This window comes from Bidens hawaiensis, unplaced genomic scaffold, assembly GCF_021521415.1.
Source record: "Bidens hawaiensis isolate Kalapana, Puna unplaced genomic scaffold, B.hawaiensis_p1.1 tig00008762_1, whole genome shotgun sequence".
In the NCBI taxonomy this organism is placed as follows: Eukaryota; Viridiplantae; Streptophyta; class Magnoliopsida; order Asterales; family Asteraceae; genus Bidens; species Bidens hawaiensis.
In genome coordinates this window covers 43287-65533 of record NW_027491632.1, presented here as the reverse complement: position 1 = coordinate 65533, position 22247 = coordinate 43287, and the positions used below count along the sequence as shown (strand labels likewise).

At 33.8% G+C, this 22247-nt stretch overlaps 2 protein-coding genes across 2 annotated transcripts; one reads left to right on the top strand and one right to left on the bottom strand.

Moving 5' to 3' along the window:
• The first annotated feature begins 2177 nt into the window (after positions 1-2177).
• LOC143529896 (uncharacterized) lies at positions 2178-3550 on the top strand. Its single transcript, XM_077025579.1, has one exon. It carries the CDS (start codon positions 2525-2527, stop codon positions 3290-3292), a length of 768 nt encoding a protein of 255 aa, XP_076881694.1. The 5' UTR covers positions 2178-2524; the 3' UTR covers positions 3293-3550.
• A 16378-nt stretch (positions 3551-19928) lies between these two features.
• On the bottom strand, positions 19929-20462 carry LOC143529884 (uncharacterized). Its single transcript, XM_077025568.1, has one exon. It carries the CDS (start codon positions 20460-20462, stop codon positions 19929-19931), a length of 534 nt encoding a protein of 177 aa, XP_076881683.1.
• Positions 20463-22247: the final 1785 nt, after the last annotated feature.

Sequence of the window (22247 nt, the reverse complement as noted above, 5' to 3'; positions counted from 1 at the left end):
AGGAATTTAATTAATGAAAATAATCATAATCTTAAGTTAGAGATTTGTTTCCATAAACAAGATCGTAAAGAAACAATATTTTATGAATAGTGTACAACTACTTATTGCGCTGTGGTATGATTTGTTAAACGAGATTTTAGGGAAGATATATGGTTTCCGAATATAAAGAACGTATTTCTTTTTTATCATTTAAGTCAAATTTAACCGTTTGACTTTAAATAATTTCAAATGATTTTTTTATACAATTTTAGTTACATGTAAATAATAATAAAACCTACAAGGCGAGCACATGTAAAGACATTTTTGAACATGCTACTATATTATCCTTTACATTTTTTGTTACGGTTTCTATAGCGAGTGACGGTATCATACTAGTATCTTACCAGTCTTGTGACGAAACGAACAAATATCGATTAAATTCCCGTCACGCCCCCAATGCAACGCATATGCTTAATCCCACAAGTTTAGTAATTACTTTTAAGCCAAACTCAAATCCACCATCTGGGCAAGATCGTTTGGTAACTAGAGTGAACCTACAATTCACAAATCATATTGATCATCAGTGTAAACAAAAACCGAATCATAACTAAAAATCGAACGGTTGAACGAAAAAATTAATCATAATCGACGGTTATGGTTAAATGAATCTGATTAACTGACCATTCGCTTATGGTTAAAACACTGCAAAATAATTTTTCGACCAAAAAAGGTCACTGAATCAGTCGCTAAAAGTTCAATTGCAAAATCGGTTGTAATTTCAGTCGCTAAAACTTCAGTTGCAAAATCGTTCTCAATAGTGGTTGCTAACACTCGGTTAGAAAATCGGTCGTAAAAAGTGTAGTCGCAATATTGGTCGGTAAGGGTTTGGTCACAAAATCGGTCGCAAAAATGATTCAGTCGCAAACACGGTCACAAATTTGGCAACCGAAACTATGGTTGCAAAATCGGTCGCAACAATATTTTCGGTCGCAAAGTATTTACCGACCAAGGTATAACCGATCGTCGAAACCAGTCGCAATAGGGCATTCGCAATCGATTTGTGACCGAATTGGTAGTTGCAAATGCCCAGTTTTCTAGTAGTGAAAGTAACGTGTCGTCATTAACCGAAATTGAACCAAACCTTTTTGGTTTGTTTTCGAAACTTTACACCTCTATATTCATTTTATTTACCTTTATTTCTAAATTCAAACATTTAAACTCATGCTAAAAATGTTTATAACATGATTTGGAATCGACATATTTCATATTCAAAACATCATAAATTGAACTTGAGACACCAACTTAATAACCTTATAACTTTAAAAAAGAAAAAAAAACCGACATTTTAAACCAACCTATGATTAACCGACCACTCGATTATGATAACGGTCTCGGTTATGGTTAAGCCCCGTGCCGTAACCGATGTATGTTTGTTTTTGGTGACTTGTTTCCCTCTGATCTGATCTGATCTGATCCCACCTCTTTTTGTAGAGAGAGAAACCCCTGCCTTGATTGATCTCATCGATGTTGATCTTAATATTATATTTTATAATATAATTATCACACACAATAGATTCCTTGATTGATTTTGTAAACCTTGTAGTATCTATATCTAATCTAATTGCTTCGATTTCAACAAAACAAAAATTAGGGTTCTTCGTTGCTTATTTGTTGGTCAGACAGAATTAGCCTCAATTTTCTTTGATTGTTGTTAATGAATGCTCTCTAGGGTTTCATCGCTAATACTTTTCATTGTTGCACTGTTTCTACAATTATTAGGTACTCTATTTACTTTGAATTCATCCCTGGATATTTATTTGGATCATAATAATATTATGATTGACAGAAGAAATACTTTATTTGTGAACATCATCTGATCCTGTGATTGGGAGTTTTATAGTCTGTTACAATAATAATCCTTTTGTTGCTAAGTAATTATCTCACCATTCTGGTTTAAGTAAATCTATTAGGTGAATCACTACTTGTTTTACATAACTATTTATTTTATCTGTAATTTAGCTGATCTGCTTGTCAGCAACTTGATGTTAAAAACTCTAATCGAGCTCGAGTCAGCTTATGAGCCTAAATGAGCTTTTTATTTTGTATAACTTTTGTTTAATATATTTGTATAATAACTATTATTATATAACATATGATAAAAATTAATAAAATAATATATACTAGATTATATATAAAAATTCTAATTATTAATATATATATATATATGTGTGTGTGTGTGTGCATAGTTATATAAGTAAATTAATTAAATAATAAATGAGCTAAACCCGAGCTCAATCCCTCTTAAATCAAAACCAGCCGAGATCGGGCTTGGCTCGTTTACACCCCCCAGTCAGAGTTAAAACAATATGTATCTGTACTTCTGTATTTATGTAGTTCTCATGTTTTCTACTTAAAGTTGGATACTTTCATGTCATGAAGTTAAGTTTAAGGTTTTCTAATTTGCAGGCATTGATTTGATGATCTAGTAGTTTCAAGAATAAACGTTAGGGTAATCAACAAGTGGAGATATACTTCAAATGCCATTATGAGTCCCTCTGGACCAAAAGTTGACTCTACAACATCCAATCAAGCTTCTTTTGACTGTTCAGATGATGAAACCTCTGAAAGTAACAATGGAGATGAAGCTTTTGAGTGCCCCATTTGCTGGGAATCTTTTAATATTGTAGAAAACGTGCCCTACGTCTTATGGTGTGGTCACACCCTATGTAAGAACTGCGTACTCGCATTCCAATGGGCTGTGGTCAAACTACCGACTCTTCCAGTTCAACTCCCGTTTTTCATATCATGTCCTTGGTGTAACATGTTATCATTTCACCTCGTTTACAAAGGGAATCTTTTGTTTCCCAAAAAGAATTACTTTCTTCTTTGGATGGTTGAGAGTAAAAATGGTGATCAGATCAAGTCTCATTCATCTTGTGCGGATCATACACCCGTGTCTTCTTGGTCATGGAACCGCAGTTGGCCCGCTAACCAGACTGCCCGGGCTAACACCACAATTAGCCTGTGCACCACCTGTGAGCCGGATCATGGTCAAGATTCACGTGCTACTGATTCTACCAGAAATAGATTGCACTCGTTTCTTAGTAAGTCATTGATCTATTTTGTCCACTTGACGGCTAAGTTCCCATTCGTGTTTATATTTCTTCTTATTGTTTTATATGCCATACCCGCGAGTGTGATCATCTTAGTTGTGTATATTCTTGTTACGATCCTGTTTGTGGTTCCGTCTTTTCTTGTTTTGTATTTTGCATACCCGAGTCTTGATTGGCTGGTTAGGGAGATTATCAATTAGGGTTGCATGCTGCAATTGTTTGTTGTAATTTGTGACCCATTTTATTTATATAGATTTGAATATGCAGTCTGCACTTGAATGTTTAGATGCCATTTTAGTTATGTTTTTGGCAGGCATTTGGTTCTTTATGTATGTGTTTGGTATAGTTAATATCCCTATCAAACGTTTATAATATAAGCATATTAATCAATGTTGCTCTTGAGTTTGTTTTGAGTTAATTGTATAATGTGTAGTCTATACACGGGCGAAAATGTAAGATAGCACAAACCTATACACGGGCGAAAATGTAAGATAGCACAAACCTATACACGGGCAAAAATGTAAAATAGCGCAAACCCAATAAGGGCTATCGGTGTCGATCGTGTCGGTTGAGTGGTTGGATTGTTCAGTTGAAACATGACTTGTATATTTATCCGTGTCATAGTGGCATATCCGTTTAAAGTTGTTTTGTGTTGAAGTCCAACCCATTTAATATTCATTTGTGAATGAGTAAAACGTAGTGATTTGGTAACAATATAAACAACTAATTACTCTTTTATAATTGGTGTCAGTTAACTTATATGTTGAATTCAATTAACAAACTTAGTTTTATATATTTGACTCGATGTAAGGTTAAAAAATGTTGAAGAATGGGTAGTTAGAACTAGGAGTTAAGCACACGGATGATCTCTATGTTATTGTCATATTACGGTTTTTGTCTTTAAGTTTCATTATTATACTAGTCCGCTAGAGTGGATGTCCATTAATATTTATGTCAAGACATCCTGTGGCTACTTTTTTTAAATATAATATTCTTTGAATTAGGAATCCATCTGTATATAGAATACTAGTTTATATGCCCGTATGACATACGAACTAGAAAATTATTTTTAAAATATATTAACAAACATGACCAAGGATAAAAGATGAAAAAATATTCAAAATTTGTTACAAATTTCTAACTACTTTTTTGTAGACAATATTTGATGTATTTGATCAATGTCTAGGATAGCAACTTTGATGTCAACTGCCTTGTTCTCAAGTTACCCTTTACTTAATTTGAAAGCATTCGGCAACATTTTGACCTTGAAAGTAGATTCGCAGCACCTGCAGGTTATAATGAAAAAGGGAACAAAATCAGTTACCAATGAAACTGAAGAGGTAGGTCCCAGCAAAGCCCAGTTGGACCCGCAATACTCACCTAGAAGAGGGACGTCTGCGCAGAAACCAACTGGATCCGCAGGACCAACCATGCTCAGAGACGTGACGTCCTTACGCGCAGTACGCAAGCTGGTCCCGCAGGAAATGCCTCCCGATGGTGAAGGACTCCGCCTGTTCCCGCAGCCTCGGATACAAGCCATCAGGGAAGGCCACCCGCGCAGCAAGGCTACACGCACAAGGCACTTAGCTCTCAATCACTCAGTGTCACCTGAAGGAATGAGCGAAGCCGGGAACAATCCCGCACAAGGGCGGGAGGGGGAATACTCCCGCCCAAATAAGCCAGTCCGTACGATACAGGAAGATCTTCTGTACTGTACCTGACGAGGTATGGGAAAAAGATCTGACTAAAGATACGACAGCTTATTGACAACAGTATGGCGAGCAGCATGCTCCTGCACTGTATGTCACTATTAGCCGCTGCCTACTCACCAACTACTGCCATACCACGTGCGTAGCCGTCAGTTGGTGGAACAGGAATAGTATACAGCAGGCCTGGTCGCTATCAGCCGCTACCTACCCACCAACTACCAGCAGGGCACGTGCGTAGGCTACTGTTGGTGGAACAGGAACACTGTTGCAGCCGGCCATACCTCTTTGGAAACCTACCTTCGGCTATAAATACCACAAATGGTATGACCATCTCATCTTATCATATCTTATCACATTATCATCATAATATACCTGATATCTGCTCTAGCAATCTCTTAATATACTTTTATATTTAAAGAGCAATCTAGTCTGATTCTCACGCCGGAGGGTGGTCACAAGGAGGAACCCCCCCCCTTCTCAGTGACGAGCTCACGGTGTCTGTTTTGCAGGTTATCAGAACCATCTTCCAAGGGTCTAACCCCTCGTGGGAAACATCGATCTAACCCCCAGGTTACCAGTAATCTGTCCGGGGCCCGGTTAGTGTTTCTTCAGAAACCAAATCGGGTGATCATAGCAGATTTTAATTCTGTTTTTCAAAATACCATTTACTTCTTCAGCTCTGTATTTGTTATTTATGGCTTAAAATTATATTAACACTGCAAGTGTGTTTCGGATTGTTTATTTTGACTTCCTTATAGCTTATTTGATAAACTGTTTGGGTAAGTCAAGGTAAGTCAAAAATATTTTGTAGTTGTGAAACAGTGTTTTCGTGTAGAAAAACTTTTAGATTGCTTACTTGATTAACTCCACTACATCGGTTCAGATTTTTTAAATTGCTTCACCAACATGGGATAATTCATATATTCATAAGAAAAAACTGATTCGAAATTCTTTTTATGAAAAAGTTCCTTTTAAGCCTCTGAAACCAACCCAGTTGTATATACTATTTGTAGGATACCCATCATAAGTAAAAAGCTAAAACGAAAAGTTATTATTATTATTGCAATAACGTAATTATCTAATCAAATTTAATCCATTTACTCACAAGGAAATGTAAAAAAAAAAAAAGAGTTAAGTGTCATTTTAGTACTTGTGGTTTGTCCAATTACGCAACTTTGGTACCGATTTTAAATTTATTGCAAATGGCTACCTCACATTTCTCAAACTTGTCATTTTAGTACTTTTTTCTAACTCCGTTTAACTTTGTCCGTTAAATGAGGGGTAATTCGGTAACTTTATTATTTTATTTATTTCGTTTCTTTTAAAACTGTGTTCTCCTGTTTTGATTATCTTACCTTTTTTTTCTAACCCTTGTACTTCAATCCTTTATGCCATCTTTTCTTTAAATTTTATGGATAACATCTACTAATATTTAAAACATGAAAAGAATAGAAAGAACATGTCAATCTTCAAGCCTTCATCACCACCATGAACACCTGGCCACCTCCACCCTCGTTACCACCATGGACAGTCGGCCACCTCCACCATAGCCTGTGACGAGAGAGGAGGACTACAATCATATTTCTCTTTGTCTGTCACCACCACCACAGTTGCAGGTTTTCCGGCGAGAAAACGACCACAAGAGTTGTCGATTCCGACACCCTATCTCGTTTCCGGAACTAGATTAGAGTTTTTAATGAGTATGTGGTGGTTGTCGGCTAGATCTGGTGTGGAGAGAGAGAGAGAGGCCGGCGATGGTGGCTACCGGTGATGGTTATGACCTACGGTGGTTAATAGTTGTTGATGGTGGCATCACAAATTGAGCTTCAATGTTTGTTTAATCTTCAATCCGGAGTAAAAGGTTCTATGTTGGTTTAATCTTCAATTTGGAGTAAAGGGGGATTTAGGGTTTTGAAAGAATTAAAAGGGGAAAGACCTTTAAAAGAAAAGGAAAAGAGTTAATTGCCATTTTAGTACCTGTGGTTTATTCAATTACGCAACTTTAGTACCATTTTTGAATTTATTGCAAATGACTACCTTAGTTTTATAAAACTTGCAATTTTAGTACTTTTTTCTAACTCCGTCTATATTTGTCCGTTAAGTCAGGGGTAAAATGGTAATTTCCTTTTTATTTATTTTCTTATATTCTTTAATCAACTAACTCTTTTGTATTTTTGTAACCCTAAATCTAAACATCACCACCACCAACACCACCTTCCCACATCCCTAAACAGACCATCGATGAAGGGATTAGATCCACCGAAACCCGATGTAACCCGATCATAATTTGACTTACCCGTGAGAAAAATTTCAAAACCCTTAGACTAATGTTAAATCTCCAAGACCCAATAAAACCCCAAATTCCACCAAATCAATGGCTTTGGACCTAAATCTGATAAAGCCCCTTATTTTGTTTAATTTAAGTCACCATGACGAAGAACTGTAGTGGAAGACGGCCGGAAGGGGAGGGATGTGGTAATGGCCGAGTTTGGTTATGTCGGATTTGAGGATGGGAGGATTGTGGTGGTGCCGGCGATGGTTGTGGTGGTGGCGGGGTTGTGGTAGTTAAATGACGGTGGTTATTGCGGCGTGTTGCAGTTAGAGATGGGCAAAAAAACCGGTTGGTGAACCGGTTCAACGGTTTAAACCGAAAACCGGTTTTTACAAAAACCGGTTTGACCGGTTTAGTAACCGCCGGTTCGTATATCGGTTACAAGTTCTAGAGAAAAAACCGGTTACTGAACCGGTTATGGAAAAAACCGGTTAATTTTAAAACCGGTTATTATGAAAAAAACCGGTTATTAACCGGTTATTTTAAAAAAAAAACCGGTTAACCGGTTATTAACCGGTTCTAACCGGTTTCTAAACCGGTCCTAACCGGTTAGACCGGTCCGAGTTTTGCACCAAAAAAACCGGTTAATAAACCGTCCGGTTATTTAAAAACCGGTTTTTTTCCAGGCCAAGAAAAACCGGTCCGGTTATTAACCGAACCGGTTTTAAAAAAAAAAACCGATTTGTGCACCTCTAGTTGCAGTCGTTTTGTGGTGGAGGCGGGGTTATGGTGTTTAAATGGTGGTTGTTGCTGCTAGCGTTTTGCAGTGGTGGTTCACCGGAGGTGGTAGATATATTACAATGGTCACTGATCTTTCGGGGTCATGCCCTATATACGAGCAAATCATTTTATATCATACATGAAACCAAAATTATTGTGATGGTTGTTTGAATTATTGTTGTGGATAGAGACATACAAAGAAGATGGATTGGTGGTGTGTGTGACTCATGATGATGATGGTGTATAGGTGTATAGAGAGTGAGAGAATATAGAAATAGAAAGAGATAGGAGAAGAATGATTTGATTAAAAGAAAATAAAAAAGTAAGAAAATAATGAAGTTACTAAATTACCCCTTACTTAACGAACTAAAATAGATGGGGTTAAGAAAAAGTATTAAAGTTGCAAGATTTAAAAAACTGAGGTAGCCAGTTGCAATAAATTTAAAAATGGTACTAATATTGCGTAATTGAACAAACCACATGTATTAAAATGACACTTAACTCAAAGGAAAATATAAATAAAATAGTGAAGTTACTAAATTACCCTTGATTTAACGGACAAAGTTATACGGGGTTAGAAAAAAGTACTAAAATGGCAAGTTTGAGAAAAGTGAGTAGCCATTTGCAATAAATTTAAAATCGGTACCAAAGTTGCATAATTGGACAAACCACAGGTACTAAAATGACAATTAACTCAAAAAAAAACTGATTAAATATTTTAATTTTCAAGAAAATAGAGCTTCAGTTTAACTTTTGGAGTAAGCTTCAAGAATCTGATTAAACATTTATTTTTTTTCAAAAGATAGTTATAATCATCAAGTTTTCTAACAAATACTACAAGAAGCAAACTCTTGAAGTTACACTTTTTGAACAATCTAGAAGAATTTTGAATATATAAAGGGAGAATTCCCAAAATAGTCCCATAGCAGAGAGAGATTCTCAAAGTAGTTCAAAACGTTTTGCATTCCCAAAATAGTCCTCCGAAATCTATCTCTCACGTGAGATTTGGATTCGTGACGTGAGATTTGGTTGTCCTATCACAGTTTGACATGTGTAAAGGTAACGTGAAACTTTCAACGAAATCTGTCTTCGCCGAGAGTTTTCAACCCAAAATCATTTTCTCATAAATTCATCTCCTTTGATGCATTTTAGGTGAATTTCGTCTCCAACGAGAAATTTCAAAAAAGTTGCAAAAAAATGATACTTTTTCAATGAATTTAATCTTGTTAGATGATTTTCATAATAGTTTTAAAAATATGGCAAGTGTTAAGAATGTGGTGAGTGGTGGTGGTGGATGATGGCGGTTGTGGTTGATGATGGCGGTGGGTGGTGGTGGTGGATGATGGCGGTGGTGGTTGATGATGGCGGTGGGTGGTGGTGGTGGATGATAGCGGTAGGCAGTGGTGGTTGATGATGGGGGTGGTGGTGGTTGATGATGACGGTGGGTGGTGGTGGTGAATGGTGGTGGATATGATTTTCAAAAAAGTTGACAACTATTATTTTTAGGCAAAAAAAGATAACTTTCATCTAAAAACCATTGAATTTAAATAATTTATAACAAAATCTATCTTTTTCTAACAACTCTTCTTTTATGCAAAAAAAGACGAAATTCACCTGAAATGCATCGGAGGAGATGAATTTATGAGAAAATGATTTTGGGTTGAAAACTCTCGGCGAAGACAGATTTCGTTGAAAGTTTCACGTTACCTTTACACGTGTCAAACTGTGATAGGACAACCAAATCTCACGTCACGAATTCCAATCTCACGTGAGAGATAGATTTCGGAGGACTATTTTGGGAATGCAAAAAGTTTTGGACTATTTTGATAATCTCTCTCTTCTACTATTTTGGGAATTCTCCCATATATAAAGTATAAGGCTTGACCTTAAAAGTCAAAATATTATTATATACCTTGACTCTCTTCTGCTTTCATAGCAGTTTTTGGTTTCTTTCATTTTAGCACGATTTGACTTTGAACTCGGTTTATTTCAATACTTAGACCGCACATTAGCTGGCATGAGTTCAAAAGGCATAATCCCTTCAACACCAAAATCAGTAAATTGAAAGAAAAGTGACTCAAATCAAATTCCAATACATATGATAACAATAATTGCTAAAGCATTCGAGGCTGTAAAAAATACATAAATCTTACTCGAGAAAATCCCTCCAAAGTCCATATCATGCTTTGCTGAAAACGAAGACCTTTCCAGTATTAAATCTAGCACAACCGTTGACCAATTAGATTATGCGAAAGTCACCACCATTGTTACTTTTTTAAAATAAAAATATTAGATGCAGAGACCTACCCAACTGTTTTGTGGTGATAATCTGCTTCAATTCCAGCAGTTACATCCATCTGCGTGTTAGAATCCTAATTAGTTTTGAAAATAATATATTTTTTTACGAAATTAAACTTTAGTAATTAAGAATTTGCATCTTCAAGTGTAAAAAGCAGATAATATATTATGGGATTTTTTTGCATGTCCTTCAATAAAGTGCTGCAAAACCAGACAAACCAAAATTCTAAGTATTATATCTAATTTTCCGCATTCTGGTATCAGAGTCTCATACTCGTTTTTTAAAAATGGGATTAGTAACCCAAAAAATTAGATGAGTCTTAAAATAGATCATAAAGAAACTGATTGTGAAACATCAAACAATCAAGAAATAACTGAAGTAATAAACTTTAGAGAAAACGAAAACGGTTTTGCTTCAGACTACATGATTAATTTTAATCAACTAGAAAAAATTAACAACCTTAAATTCAATCTTGACACAAAAACGGTTTTTAATCAACCTAATCACTTACAGAGTTTAGTCTCAAGAGCTTTCTCTAGAAAAAATAAGATTTTCTACTGCTTCAATACTGAATAACTTTCAGTAGATATAAAAGATACCTCAGGAGAAGTGTATCTACCTCTTCTAACTAAAGGAGAAATAGCAAAAAGACTTTTGACTATGAAACCTGAGTTAAGAAGAACTATGAATATGGTGTATATAGGAGTAGTAAAAATTCTTCTAAAGGCACAATTTAGAGATGGAATTAATTTTCCTATAAAAATGGCTCTTGTTGACAATAGAATTGTTAACAGACAAGATGCTCTTTTAGGAGCAGTACAAGGAAATTTAGCACATGGAAAATTTATGTTTACCATATATCCTAAATTTGCCTTACATCGAGATTCAAAAGATTTCGATAAGACATTAAGTTTCATACATCAATGTGAAAGAACCGACCTTATGGAACCGGGTAATAAAGTATTTACGATTTATTATTTAATCTCGTATGCTCAAATAGTACTCATTCAATTGAGTATAAAGAAAAATAGAATATATCAATCGAAGACATATTCTCAGAAATTGGAACTGTCGAAGGAAGTAAATTTTTTGAACCTTCACAGTTACAAGAAGATTGGGCAATTAATATTGCTCGTAATAAACAACCTCTAGTGTCCCGACCTAGACACAGTTTTACTAGAAACTCTTTACGAATAGGAGAACCCAGTTTTATTGAATCACAATTAATAAGATCTATGTCTGAAAAGGTTGACAGATATGGTAAAATTCTTGAGGAAATAGCTGGGAAATGACATCATCGCAGCCAATCCTTAAAAATTTAGAGCTTCTAAATAAAGAAGTAGGTACCATAAACATTGATTGTATCTTTGACTTTAATCAAAGAAAAGAAATAATCGACAATTGGAATACTGAAATTAGTCTGATTATCTAGTCTAATTCAGAAGAATTTTCCAATGCTAAGGCCTTATTGTTATTAATAGAACACATGTCAGCAGGAATAGTCCAAGATTTTATTAAAAGTACAACTTGGAAGGAAGAATTACATGGGGAAGATCTTTTTGATCAAATTATTAATGCCATGTATATTATGTTCTTAGGTCTTGATAAAGATCATGAGAACCAAAAATTGCTTGAAAAAGCAAGACAAACATTAACCCAATCACAACTTTGTGATATACGTCTTTTAGATGATTTTACTTATCTTTTTGAACAAAACTTGTATAAGCTAAGCACAGGTGAATATCATTCTTGGATAGAAGATTACCTAATAAAAATTCCTATTGTTGGCGAAAAAGCCAAAGAACGATGGAATAAAGAAAAGAACGATTTAACAAAGCACTCTCTAGGATTTGCTACAAGAATTGTTAAAGAAGAAATTGTCATTTCCTACAAGCAAAAACAGTTAAAGAAATTTAACAAAAGATGTTGCAATAAACTTAAAAGTTGTTGCAATAAACTCATTGAACAATTCAATTATCTTTTGATAAACATAAAAACAAAAAATATTTCAAAAAATATAAGGTATGATTCATCTTCAGATAATAGCAATAATAGACAAAGATGAATAAAATAAAAACTTTTAAATGGGGGGATGAAGATGAAGACCCAAACTATATACCTTTTTGCAAAAATCTTCAAAAGAAAAATGAATTAGTTTATTCAAATGTAACTAATCCAAATTCCATTTATATCAAAGGAAAAATTTTCCTAAAAGGATATAAAATAATAACTCTACACTGTTATGTAGATACAGGGTCAAGTGTCTGTATAGCAAGCAAACATTTTATACCTGAATAGCTATGGGAAAATACTCCCAAAGACATCAGCGTAACAATTGCAAATCAAGATACAATTAAAATAAATAAGGTTTGTAGAAACCTCATAGTGTATTTCTCAGGAGAACCATTCCCCATTCCTACAATTTATCAACAAGAAACATGAATAGATTTACTCATTGGAAACAATTTCTGTCAACTATATGGGCCTTTCACCCAATGGTTAGATAGAATATCTTTTCACCTTAATCAAGAAATGATTTTGATAAAAAAGATAACAAAGGCTTTTCAAGTTGGAAAACTAGGATTTATAGAATCAATGAAAAAGGATTCAAAAACAAAACAAATCCCAGGTTCTAATATAAGTAAAGAAGTTATAAAACCAGAGGAGGCATATTTCCTCGAAAGGTATTTTCTTGAAATACAAAAATACCAAAAAATAAGAGAATTACTTGAAAAAGTATGCTCAGAAAATCCTATTGATCCGGAAAATCCAAGAAATGGATGAAAGCATCTGTAGAACTTATTGATCCTAAGACTGTAATCAGGGTAAAACCTATGAAGTACAACCCACAGGACAGAAAAGAATTTAGCAGACAGATAAAAGAGTTACTTGACTTAAAACTTATTGTCCCAAGTAAATCACCTCACATGTCTCCAGCATTTTAGTGGAAAATGAGGCTGAGAAAAGAAGAGGAAAAAAGAGAATGGTAGTTAACTATAAAGCAATTAATGCAGCTACCAAAGGCGATAGCCATAATCTGCCTTGCATGCAGGACTTAATAACACTTTTAAGGGGAAAAACTTATTTTTCTACTTTCGATTGTAAAAGCGGTTTCTGGCAGGTACTGTTAGATGAAGAGTCTCAGTTGTTGACAGCATTTACGTGTCCTGATAGTCATTACCAATGGAAGGTAGTTCCTTTTGGACTAAAACAAGCACCAAGCATATGTCAAAGACATATGCAAAATGCTTTAAGAGGTTTAGAAAATTATTGTACCGTCTACGTTGACGATATCATAGTTTTCTCTAACTCAGAAGATAAGCACTATTTTCATGTTTTATCAGTCTTAAAGACTATAGAAAAATATGGAATTATCTTATCAAAAAAGAAAGCCAATCTTTTCAAAACAAAAGTAAAATATTTAGGTCTTGAAATAGACCAAGGGACTCATTGTCCGCAAAAACATATCTTAGAAAATTTACACAAGTTTCCAGATGTTTTAGAAGACAAAAAACATCTTCAACGATTTTTGAGAATTTTAACTTATGCTGAAAGTTATATTCCTAAACTTGCAGAGCTTAGAAAACCACTGCAGGTAAAATTAAAAAATGATTATGTATGGGGATGGAAACAATCCGATACAGATTATATTAAAAAGATAAAGAAAAACTTAACCAGTTTTCCAAAACTTTATCTACCAAAAGAAAATGATTTTTTAATCATAGAAACAGACGCTTCTCAAGATTATTGGGGAGGGGTGTTGAAAGCTAAAACTGCCGAAAGAGAAGAAATATGTAAATACACTTCGGGAAGCTTTAAACAAGCAGAACAAAATTACCATAGTAATGAAAAAGAATTACTAGCGGTAAAAAACACTATTTCAAAATTTTCTATCTATCTAACCCCGGTAAAATTCTTGGTAAGGACAGACAATAAAAACTTCACTTATTTCCTTAAAACAAAAATTTCTGGAGATAATAAGCAAGGCCGTCTAGTCAGATGGCAAATGTGGTTTTCTAGATATTCCTTCGACATTGAGCATCTCGAGGGAACCAAGAACGTGCTGGCTGACTGCCTGACATGAAACTTTCAATAATCGTGAAAACTATTCACACCTTTTTTCTCCTAGTTAAGGAGCTAAAAACCCCTCAAATTGGTATAAACAATTCTTTTCCATAAAAAGAAAAAAAAACTCATTGAAGAACTAAAGGCATTACGTCTCAAAGAAAAAATTCTTCTTATAGAATTAAAGTCTATTCAAGAAAAAATAGCACTCTATGACGAAAGTCTAGAAACAACTGCTAATACAGAGCAGGAATCCGAAAGGAGACAATCTGAATCTATTCCCTTTCAAACGGAAAAGGGTAAAGAAAAAACAAGTCCGTTTACTCCTGTTGCTTTGGAAAAAAAGCAAAAGAAAAGTTAATGAAGAACTAAGATCTTCATCTAGTCCAGAAGCAAACGGCTCTGGTAAAGACAAATCAAATCCGTTGATGGCTGACAGTTTGCCAAAAACTGAAGAGGTCTCACTTAGACCAAGTTACTCTCAAATTACCCAGAGACCAGAAAATCCCAAAACAAGGTTTTATGTCATTTTTTATGGTGAGCATATGGGGATATACGAAGACTAGTCAACAGTCAAAAGCTACGTAGATGGAAGCAGCCATCCATTCAAAAAGTTTGGGACGTTAGCACAAGCCCAATAAGAAGCCACCCGCTATTCAGCAAATTTTGGAAAGAGGGAAATACCTTTGAAGGTAACAATTTTTCCTGAACCTTTAAAACCAGAAAACAAGAAAGAACCGTTGAGTTCAGAAAAGCTTCACCATTTCTTTCAAAAAAAAAAATTCTGAGAAAAAGGAAGAAGAAGAATCCTTAGAGATTGTATCTCTTGATGAATTTAGATCATTATGGTCTAAAGCACGGTCCTTAAGTCAAGATAAATTTGAAACCGAGCACATTTACACAGAAGATAAAGCTACTAAAAGGTTAATTGTCTTTTGTCCAGGCGCAAGCCCATAACTTATCTCCTCAGCATTTTCTGCTGGGTTAGCTAAGTATATTTACCCTTCCTGTAATTTACAAGAAATTAATTTAATGGCCGAATGAATGAAGAAAGCTATCAAAAACTTTCGAAAAAAGATTGCAGCAGCAAAAGATGCTAACATCTTCATCAAGTGTACCTCTACACTCCCATATTGGTATCAAGGAAAGACTTTCCAAAGTTACCATCATCTGGAAATCGGTCTTGCTAAAACAAGAACCGTAAATCCATCCAAAGTCATGGAAGAAAAATATGAAGATCCAAGCAATTGGGTTGAAATAAGAGTCAAGAGTTTTCTAAAAATACTTGAAAACTTGCAAAAAATAAAAGCTGGAAGCTTTAATAAAGTAAACTATTACAGTCACCACTGTGTAATTACCAGCTTTTATAGTCTTCCACTACCAAAGCACGAGAAAGAAGCTTTAGAAAAGATGGAGCAAAGAATCATCTTTAATAAAGTAGAAGCAGTGCCAGTCACAAAAGAAAGACTATGTCAGGAGCTTCAGCGCACTTATGAAAATCATAATTGCGAATACTGTCCAGACAGTACAAAAGAAGATAATAGCTCTCAACTTTACAGCTATTACTCGGATGAAGACACCAGGGAACTGGACCCAACACATGGGTATGTCGATTAAAAACGTCATGCATGACGAAATTAGAAGGGCATTTTAGTCCATTGTATAAATCTTCTCCTCCTATATAAAGGAGAATGATTCTTAAGTTTAGGCATCTCATTCTTAGTCGCACTCTTACCTATCTTTCTTTTCTCTACTTGTAATCATGTATAGTAGTGAGTAATCTCCTTTCTAGGAGAGTATTATGTAAGTACCAAAAAGTTCTTCCCTCGGGAAGAACAGTTGTGAAATAAATATATCAATTCTTATTATCCATCAAGTTCATCTTTAAGAATTTTGCAAAACCTGGAGCCCTGGAGCCATAAGAGTACCGTTGAGGCAGGAGGCCGTAGGGAACAAATTGTTTGGGTTGGTCACTGGAAAAATTTAAAAGGTTCAATTAGCTGGATAAGAAGAAGATGTATGGTTTATTTTATGATTGTTAATTTACTTCAAAAGTATTTATTACTTGAAAAATTTAAAAGGTTCTTTCAAGTGCTTTGGTAGTGGAAGACTACAAAAGCTGGTAATTACACAGTGGTGACTGTAATAGTTACTTTATTAAAGCTTCCAGCTTTTATTTTTTGCAAGTTTTCAAGTATTTTTAGAAAACTCTTGACTCTTATTTCAACCCAATTGCTCGGGTCTTCATATTTTTCTTCCATGACTTTGGATGGATTTACGGATCTTGTTTTAGCAAGATCGATTTCCATATGATGGTAACTTTGGAAAGTTTTTCCTTGATGCCAATCTGGGAGTGTAGAAGTACACTTGATGAAGATATTAGTATCTTTTGCTGCTGCAACATTTTTGCGAAAGTTTTTGATGGCTTTCTTTATTCCTTCGGTCATTAAACTAATTTCTTGTAAATTACAGGAAGGGTAAATATACTTAGCTAACCCAGCAGAAAATGCTGAGGAGATAAGTTCTGGGCCTGTGCTGGGACAAAAGACAATTAAACTTTTAGTAGCCTTATTTTCTGTGTAAATGTGCTCGGATTCAAAGTCATTTTGACTTAGAGACCGCGCTTTAGACCATAATGATCTAAATTCATCAAGAGATACAATGTCTTGAGATTCTTCTTCTTCTTTCTCTTCAGAAATTTTTAATTTTGAGAGAAATGGGGAAGCTTTTCTGAACTCAACGGTTCTTTCTTGTTTTCCTGGTTTTAAGGGTTCAGGAAAAATTGTTACCTTCAAAGGTATTTCCCTCTTTCCAAAATTTGTTGAATAGCGGGCGGCTTCTTGTTGGGCTTGTGCTAACGTCCCAAACTTTTTGAATGGATGGCTGCTTCCATCTACGTAGCTTTTGACTGTTGACTAGTCTTCATATACCCCCCTATGCTCACCGTCAAAAATGACATAAAACCTTGTTTTGGGATTTTCTGGTCTCTTGGTATTTGAGAGTAACTTGGTCTAAGTGAGACCTCTTCAGTTTTTGGCAAACTGTCAGCCATTAACGGATTTGATTTGTCTTTACCAGAGTCGTTTGCTTCTGGATTAGATGAAGATCTTAGTTCTTCATTAACTTTTCTTTTGCTTTTTTCCAAAGCAACAGGAGTAAACGGACTTGTTTTTTCTTTACCCTTTTCCGTTTGAAAGGGAATAGATTCAGATGGTCTCCTTTCGGATTCCTGCTCTGAACTAGCAGTTGTTTCTAGACTTTCGTCATAGAGTGTTATTTTTTCTTGAATAGATTTTAATTCTATAAGAAGAATTTTTTCTTTGAGGCGCAATGCCTTTAGTTCTTCCATGAGATTTTTCTGTTTGTGGAAAAGAATTGTTTATACCAATTTAAGGGGTTTTTAGCTCCTTAAATAGGTGAAAAAAGGTGTGAATAGTTTTCACGTTTATTGAAAGTCTCGTGTCAGGCAGTCAGCCAGCACGTTCTTGGTTCCCTCGAGATGCTCAATGTCGAAAGAATATCTAGAAAACCACCCAAAATTTTTTGTTATAAAATTTTTATTTTCTGGGTTTTTGTCTTCTTCCCCCCTTTTAAAAGTTTTATTTTTATTCATCTCTGAATGTTTGAGCTGTTGCTACTGTCTGAAGATGAATCATACGTTATTTCAAACGAATATACTTGCATATAGTCATCAAAAATATTTTCCGAAGGATAATATACTTCAATTTCTACTTCAGAAATGAATTTTACCTTTTCTGGAAACTTTTGTCTATTAGGACATTCGTTGGCATAATGTCCCTCTTCCGAGCAGATCCAGCAACGACATTTCTTTTTTCCTTGGGGACAAACCTTAGGTTTTTCTTTTGAAAAGTATTTTCCAGGGATGAATTTTCTTTTCTTGGGTTTCCAAAACCTTCTTTTAGTTTTGTATTTTCTTTTATATTTCTTTTTGAAATATTTGTTTTTCTCCTCCTCACAACCAAAAGATAATTGAGGAGTATCAGTAATTTTATGGCAAAAATTTTTGTTAAATCTTTTTAACTGTTTTTGCTTGTTGGAAAAGTCGCAGTAAACAACAATTTCTTCTTTAACAATTCTTGTAGCAAAACCTAGGGAGTGCTTTGTTAAGTCGTTCTTTTCTTTATTCCATCGTTCTTTGGCTTTTTCGCCAACAATAGGAATTTTCATTAGGTAAACTTCTATCCAAGAATGATATTCACATGTGCTTAGCTTATATAAGTTTTGTTCAAAAAGACAAGTAAAGTCATCTAAAAGACATATATCACAAAGTTGTGATTGGGTTAATATTTGTCTTGCCTTTTCAAGCAATTTTTGGTTCTCATGATCTTTATTTGTAAGGAAATCAAGACCTAAGAACATCATTTATATGGCATTAATAATTTGATCAAAGAGATCATCCCCATGTAAATCTTCATTCCAAGTTGTTCCTTTAATAAAATCTTGGACTATTCCTGCGAACTTATGTTCCATTAATAACAATAAGGCCTTGGCATTGGAAAATTCTTCTAGATTAGACTGGATAATCAGACTAATTTCAGTGTTCCATTTGTCGATTGTTTCTTTTCTTTGATTAAAATCAAAAATACAATCAATTTTTATGGTACCAATTTCAGTTGAACTACCATTATTTTTATCGGAATTAGGTATACCCTTATGATAGGGCATAGAGAATTCATATTTTGTATTCTCTTTCCTGTAGGATGGCTTGCGGTTACTACTACTAGCAGCGCTGGATTGATTCATTCTATATTTTGGAACTTCTTCTTCTGAAGAATCTTCTTCTTCAGTTTCGGGTTCTTTTAAAGCAAAGATTTTTTGTTTATTTTCTGGAAAATATTTTTCTTTTAATTCTTTATTTTCAGAAAATTTCTTTTCGCACTCTTGACCGCTTAAGGTCATGAGTTGAACGAGTTCTTGTATTTGTTCGGCTGAATAATTTTCCAGTTGTTCGTCAAAAATTTGTTCTAATCTTTGTGTGATAGAACTCATTTATTTACAAGACAAAACAGTTTTATTATTTTGAAGATCTTGTATTTCTTTTCGAAATTTCGTTTTTGTTGCATCAAAAGATCTAGTTTTTTAAGCTTATCACATGGATGGATGCTTAAGTCATTTTGAAGCTCATTTATTTTTTGAAAAATATTTTGAAGATTAGAATAATTCATTCTAATTTATGATTTATTTTCCGAATAGGGGTTCTCATCTGACTTTTATTAGTCATTTGAGGTAGATCCGAAAGGCCATTCCAAAGCATTTGGACTTTTAGAACTTCCTAATGACGGATTTCCAACATTAAAGTTGGGAAAAGAGTATTTTTGAAATCTCTTTTTCTCTTCAGAAGTATTTTCTGTATGTTTTTCAGGTTTTGGCGTTTTTTCCTCTTTAATTTTATCAATTTTGTCTAAGACATCTTTGATAATTTTTGCTGCTATGGCTTCTAGACCTTCATTTTTATTAGACTCATGCTATAGAAATTGTTGCTTTTCTAGCCTTGAGATTATTGATCTTCTTTCTAATAGCCAAAATTTCTTCTTTTAAAGCTTTTATTTTTAGAGTTTTTGTTTTATGACTCGTCATAATATCTACTCTAACTTGCTCTATTCTTATGAGAAGAATTTGTATTGAAGCTTCTTCTGAAACGATTTCTTCATTTAGAAGCTCTAAATTTTTAAGGATTGGCTGTGACGATGTCATTTCCCAGCTATTTCCTTAAGAATTTCACTATATCTGTCAACTTTTTCAGACATAGATCTTATTAATTGTGATTCAGTAAAACTGGGTTCTCCTATTCTCAAAGAGTTTCCAGTAAAACTGTGTCTAGGTCGGGACACTAGAGGTTGTTTATTACGAGCAATATTAATTGCCCAATCTTCTTGTAATTGTGAAGGTTCAGAAAATTTACTTCCTTCGACAGTTCCAATTTCTGAGAATATATCTTCGATTGTTATATTCTCTTTCTCTTTATACTCAATTGAATGAGTACTATTTGTTAAAGCATACGAGATTAAATAATTAATCGTAAATACTTTATTACCCGGTTCCATAAGGTCGGTTCTTTCACACTGATGTATGAAACTTAATGTTTTATCGAAATCTTTTGAATCTCGATGTAAGGCAAATTTAGGATATATGGTAAACATAAATTTTCCATATGCTAAATTTCCTTGTACTGCTCCTAAAAGAGCATCTTGTCTGTTAACAATTCTATTGTCAACTAAAGCCATTTTTATATGAAAATTAATTCCATATCTAAATTGTGCTTTTAGAAGAATTTTTACTGCTCCTATATGCACCATATTCATGGTTCTTCTCAACTCAGGTTTCATAGTCAAAAGTCTTTTTGCTATTTCTCCTTTAGTTAGAAAAGGTAGATACACTTATCCTGATGTATCTTTTATATCTACTGAAAGTTCTTCAGTATTGAAGCAGTTATAAAATCTTATTTTTTCTAGAGAAAGCTCTTAAGACTAAACTCTGTAAGTGATTAGGTTGATTAAAAACCGTTTTTGTGTCAAGCTTGAATTTAAGCTTGTTAATTTTTTCTAGTTGAATAAAATTAATCATATAATCTGAAGCAAAACCGTTTTCATTTTCTCTAAAATTTATTACTTTGGTTATTTCTTGATTGTTTGATGTTTCACAATCAGTTTCTTTAAGATTTATTTTAAGACTCATCTAATTTTTTGGTTACTAATCCCACTTTCTAAAAAACGAGCACGAGGCTCTGATACCAGAATGCCGAAAATATGTTATGCCGTTAAGCAATTTATAAATGTCTGTAAACCAATTTTTTAAAATTAACAATCATAAAATAAACCATACCTCTTCTTCAATTCCAGCAGTTACATCCATCTGTGTGTTAGAAAGTTAATCCTAATTAGTTTTGAAAATAATATATTTTTTTACGAAATTCAACTTTAGTAATTGAGAATTTGCATCTTCAAGTGTAAAAAGCAGATGATATATTATGGGATTTTTTTGCATGTCCTTCAATAAAGTGCTGCAAAACCAGACAAACCAAAATTCTAAGTATTATATAAGATCTAGTACTTGAATACCGACTGAGACATTTGCAAACAAATGAAAATACATTGTATGATACCAAAGTTGTATCAAGTTTCAATTTCACTATCCACACATCAACTAATCTGTTTAGGCTAAGAACGCAAACAAAACTAAAAGCAAGTGAATGCATCACAAATACATATGATATACGGATAGACGATATATGACTATTAAAAAATTAAAAAAATTATTCAATTGAAATTATAAAATATAAATAAAAAACTACTCTAGGAAGAGGGAATATTTCGTATGGCCCGTTTATAACTTGACTGAAACTCATTTACAACCCGCCAACTTGTTCAGACTAATGTTCAGGTAGATGGGTTATATGACAGGAAAAATAAAAACAATTCCATATGTTCCATGAATTAGAATGTTTGTTTTACATGCCTGAATATTATTTTAGATAACTAAATTGTGAATTTTGAAATTAAGAAAAACCTTAGACTGGTTTCCGTATTTAAAAATTAAATAGTAACCAAAACTAACACATTTCTTTGCATAAAATTAGTAATCTTAAAAATTACTAATTTTATGTAATTTGAATGTAAACAAAATAATTATCTCAAATACTTTTAAAAAATGCAAATGCGCAACACCAATATGTTACCAACTTTTTCAAAAATCTGGCTACAAGAAACAGAAGTTGTACAATGTGGCAATGTGCAACCACTACCAAACTCATGTGAAATGAAAAAAAAATTCCATCACAAAAAATAATATGAATCTTATCTATTATGGCAGTTATGAAAAAATTATGACAATCTTTTTAATTTTTATCAAATTTAATCATTTAACATTACTCTGATCAAGTAAATTGAGTTCACCACCGAGTGCTTCTAAAAGAATTCATGCAACATACATGATACCTATTCTTTAGTTGTTTCTGTATTTCATTTTTGTTTTCATGTATACACTCAACAACTGTTTAACACAATAAAACA

Excerpts from the sequence above, each read along its gene's own strand:
- LOC143529896 (XM_077025579.1), top strand. The coding sequence starts at position 2,525 with ATGAGTCCCTCTGGACCAAAAGTTGACTCTACAACATCCAATCAAGCT.
- LOC143529884 (XM_077025568.1), bottom strand. The coding sequence starts at position 20,462 with ATGGCTTTAGTTGACAATAGAATTGTTAACAGACAAGATGCTCTTTTA.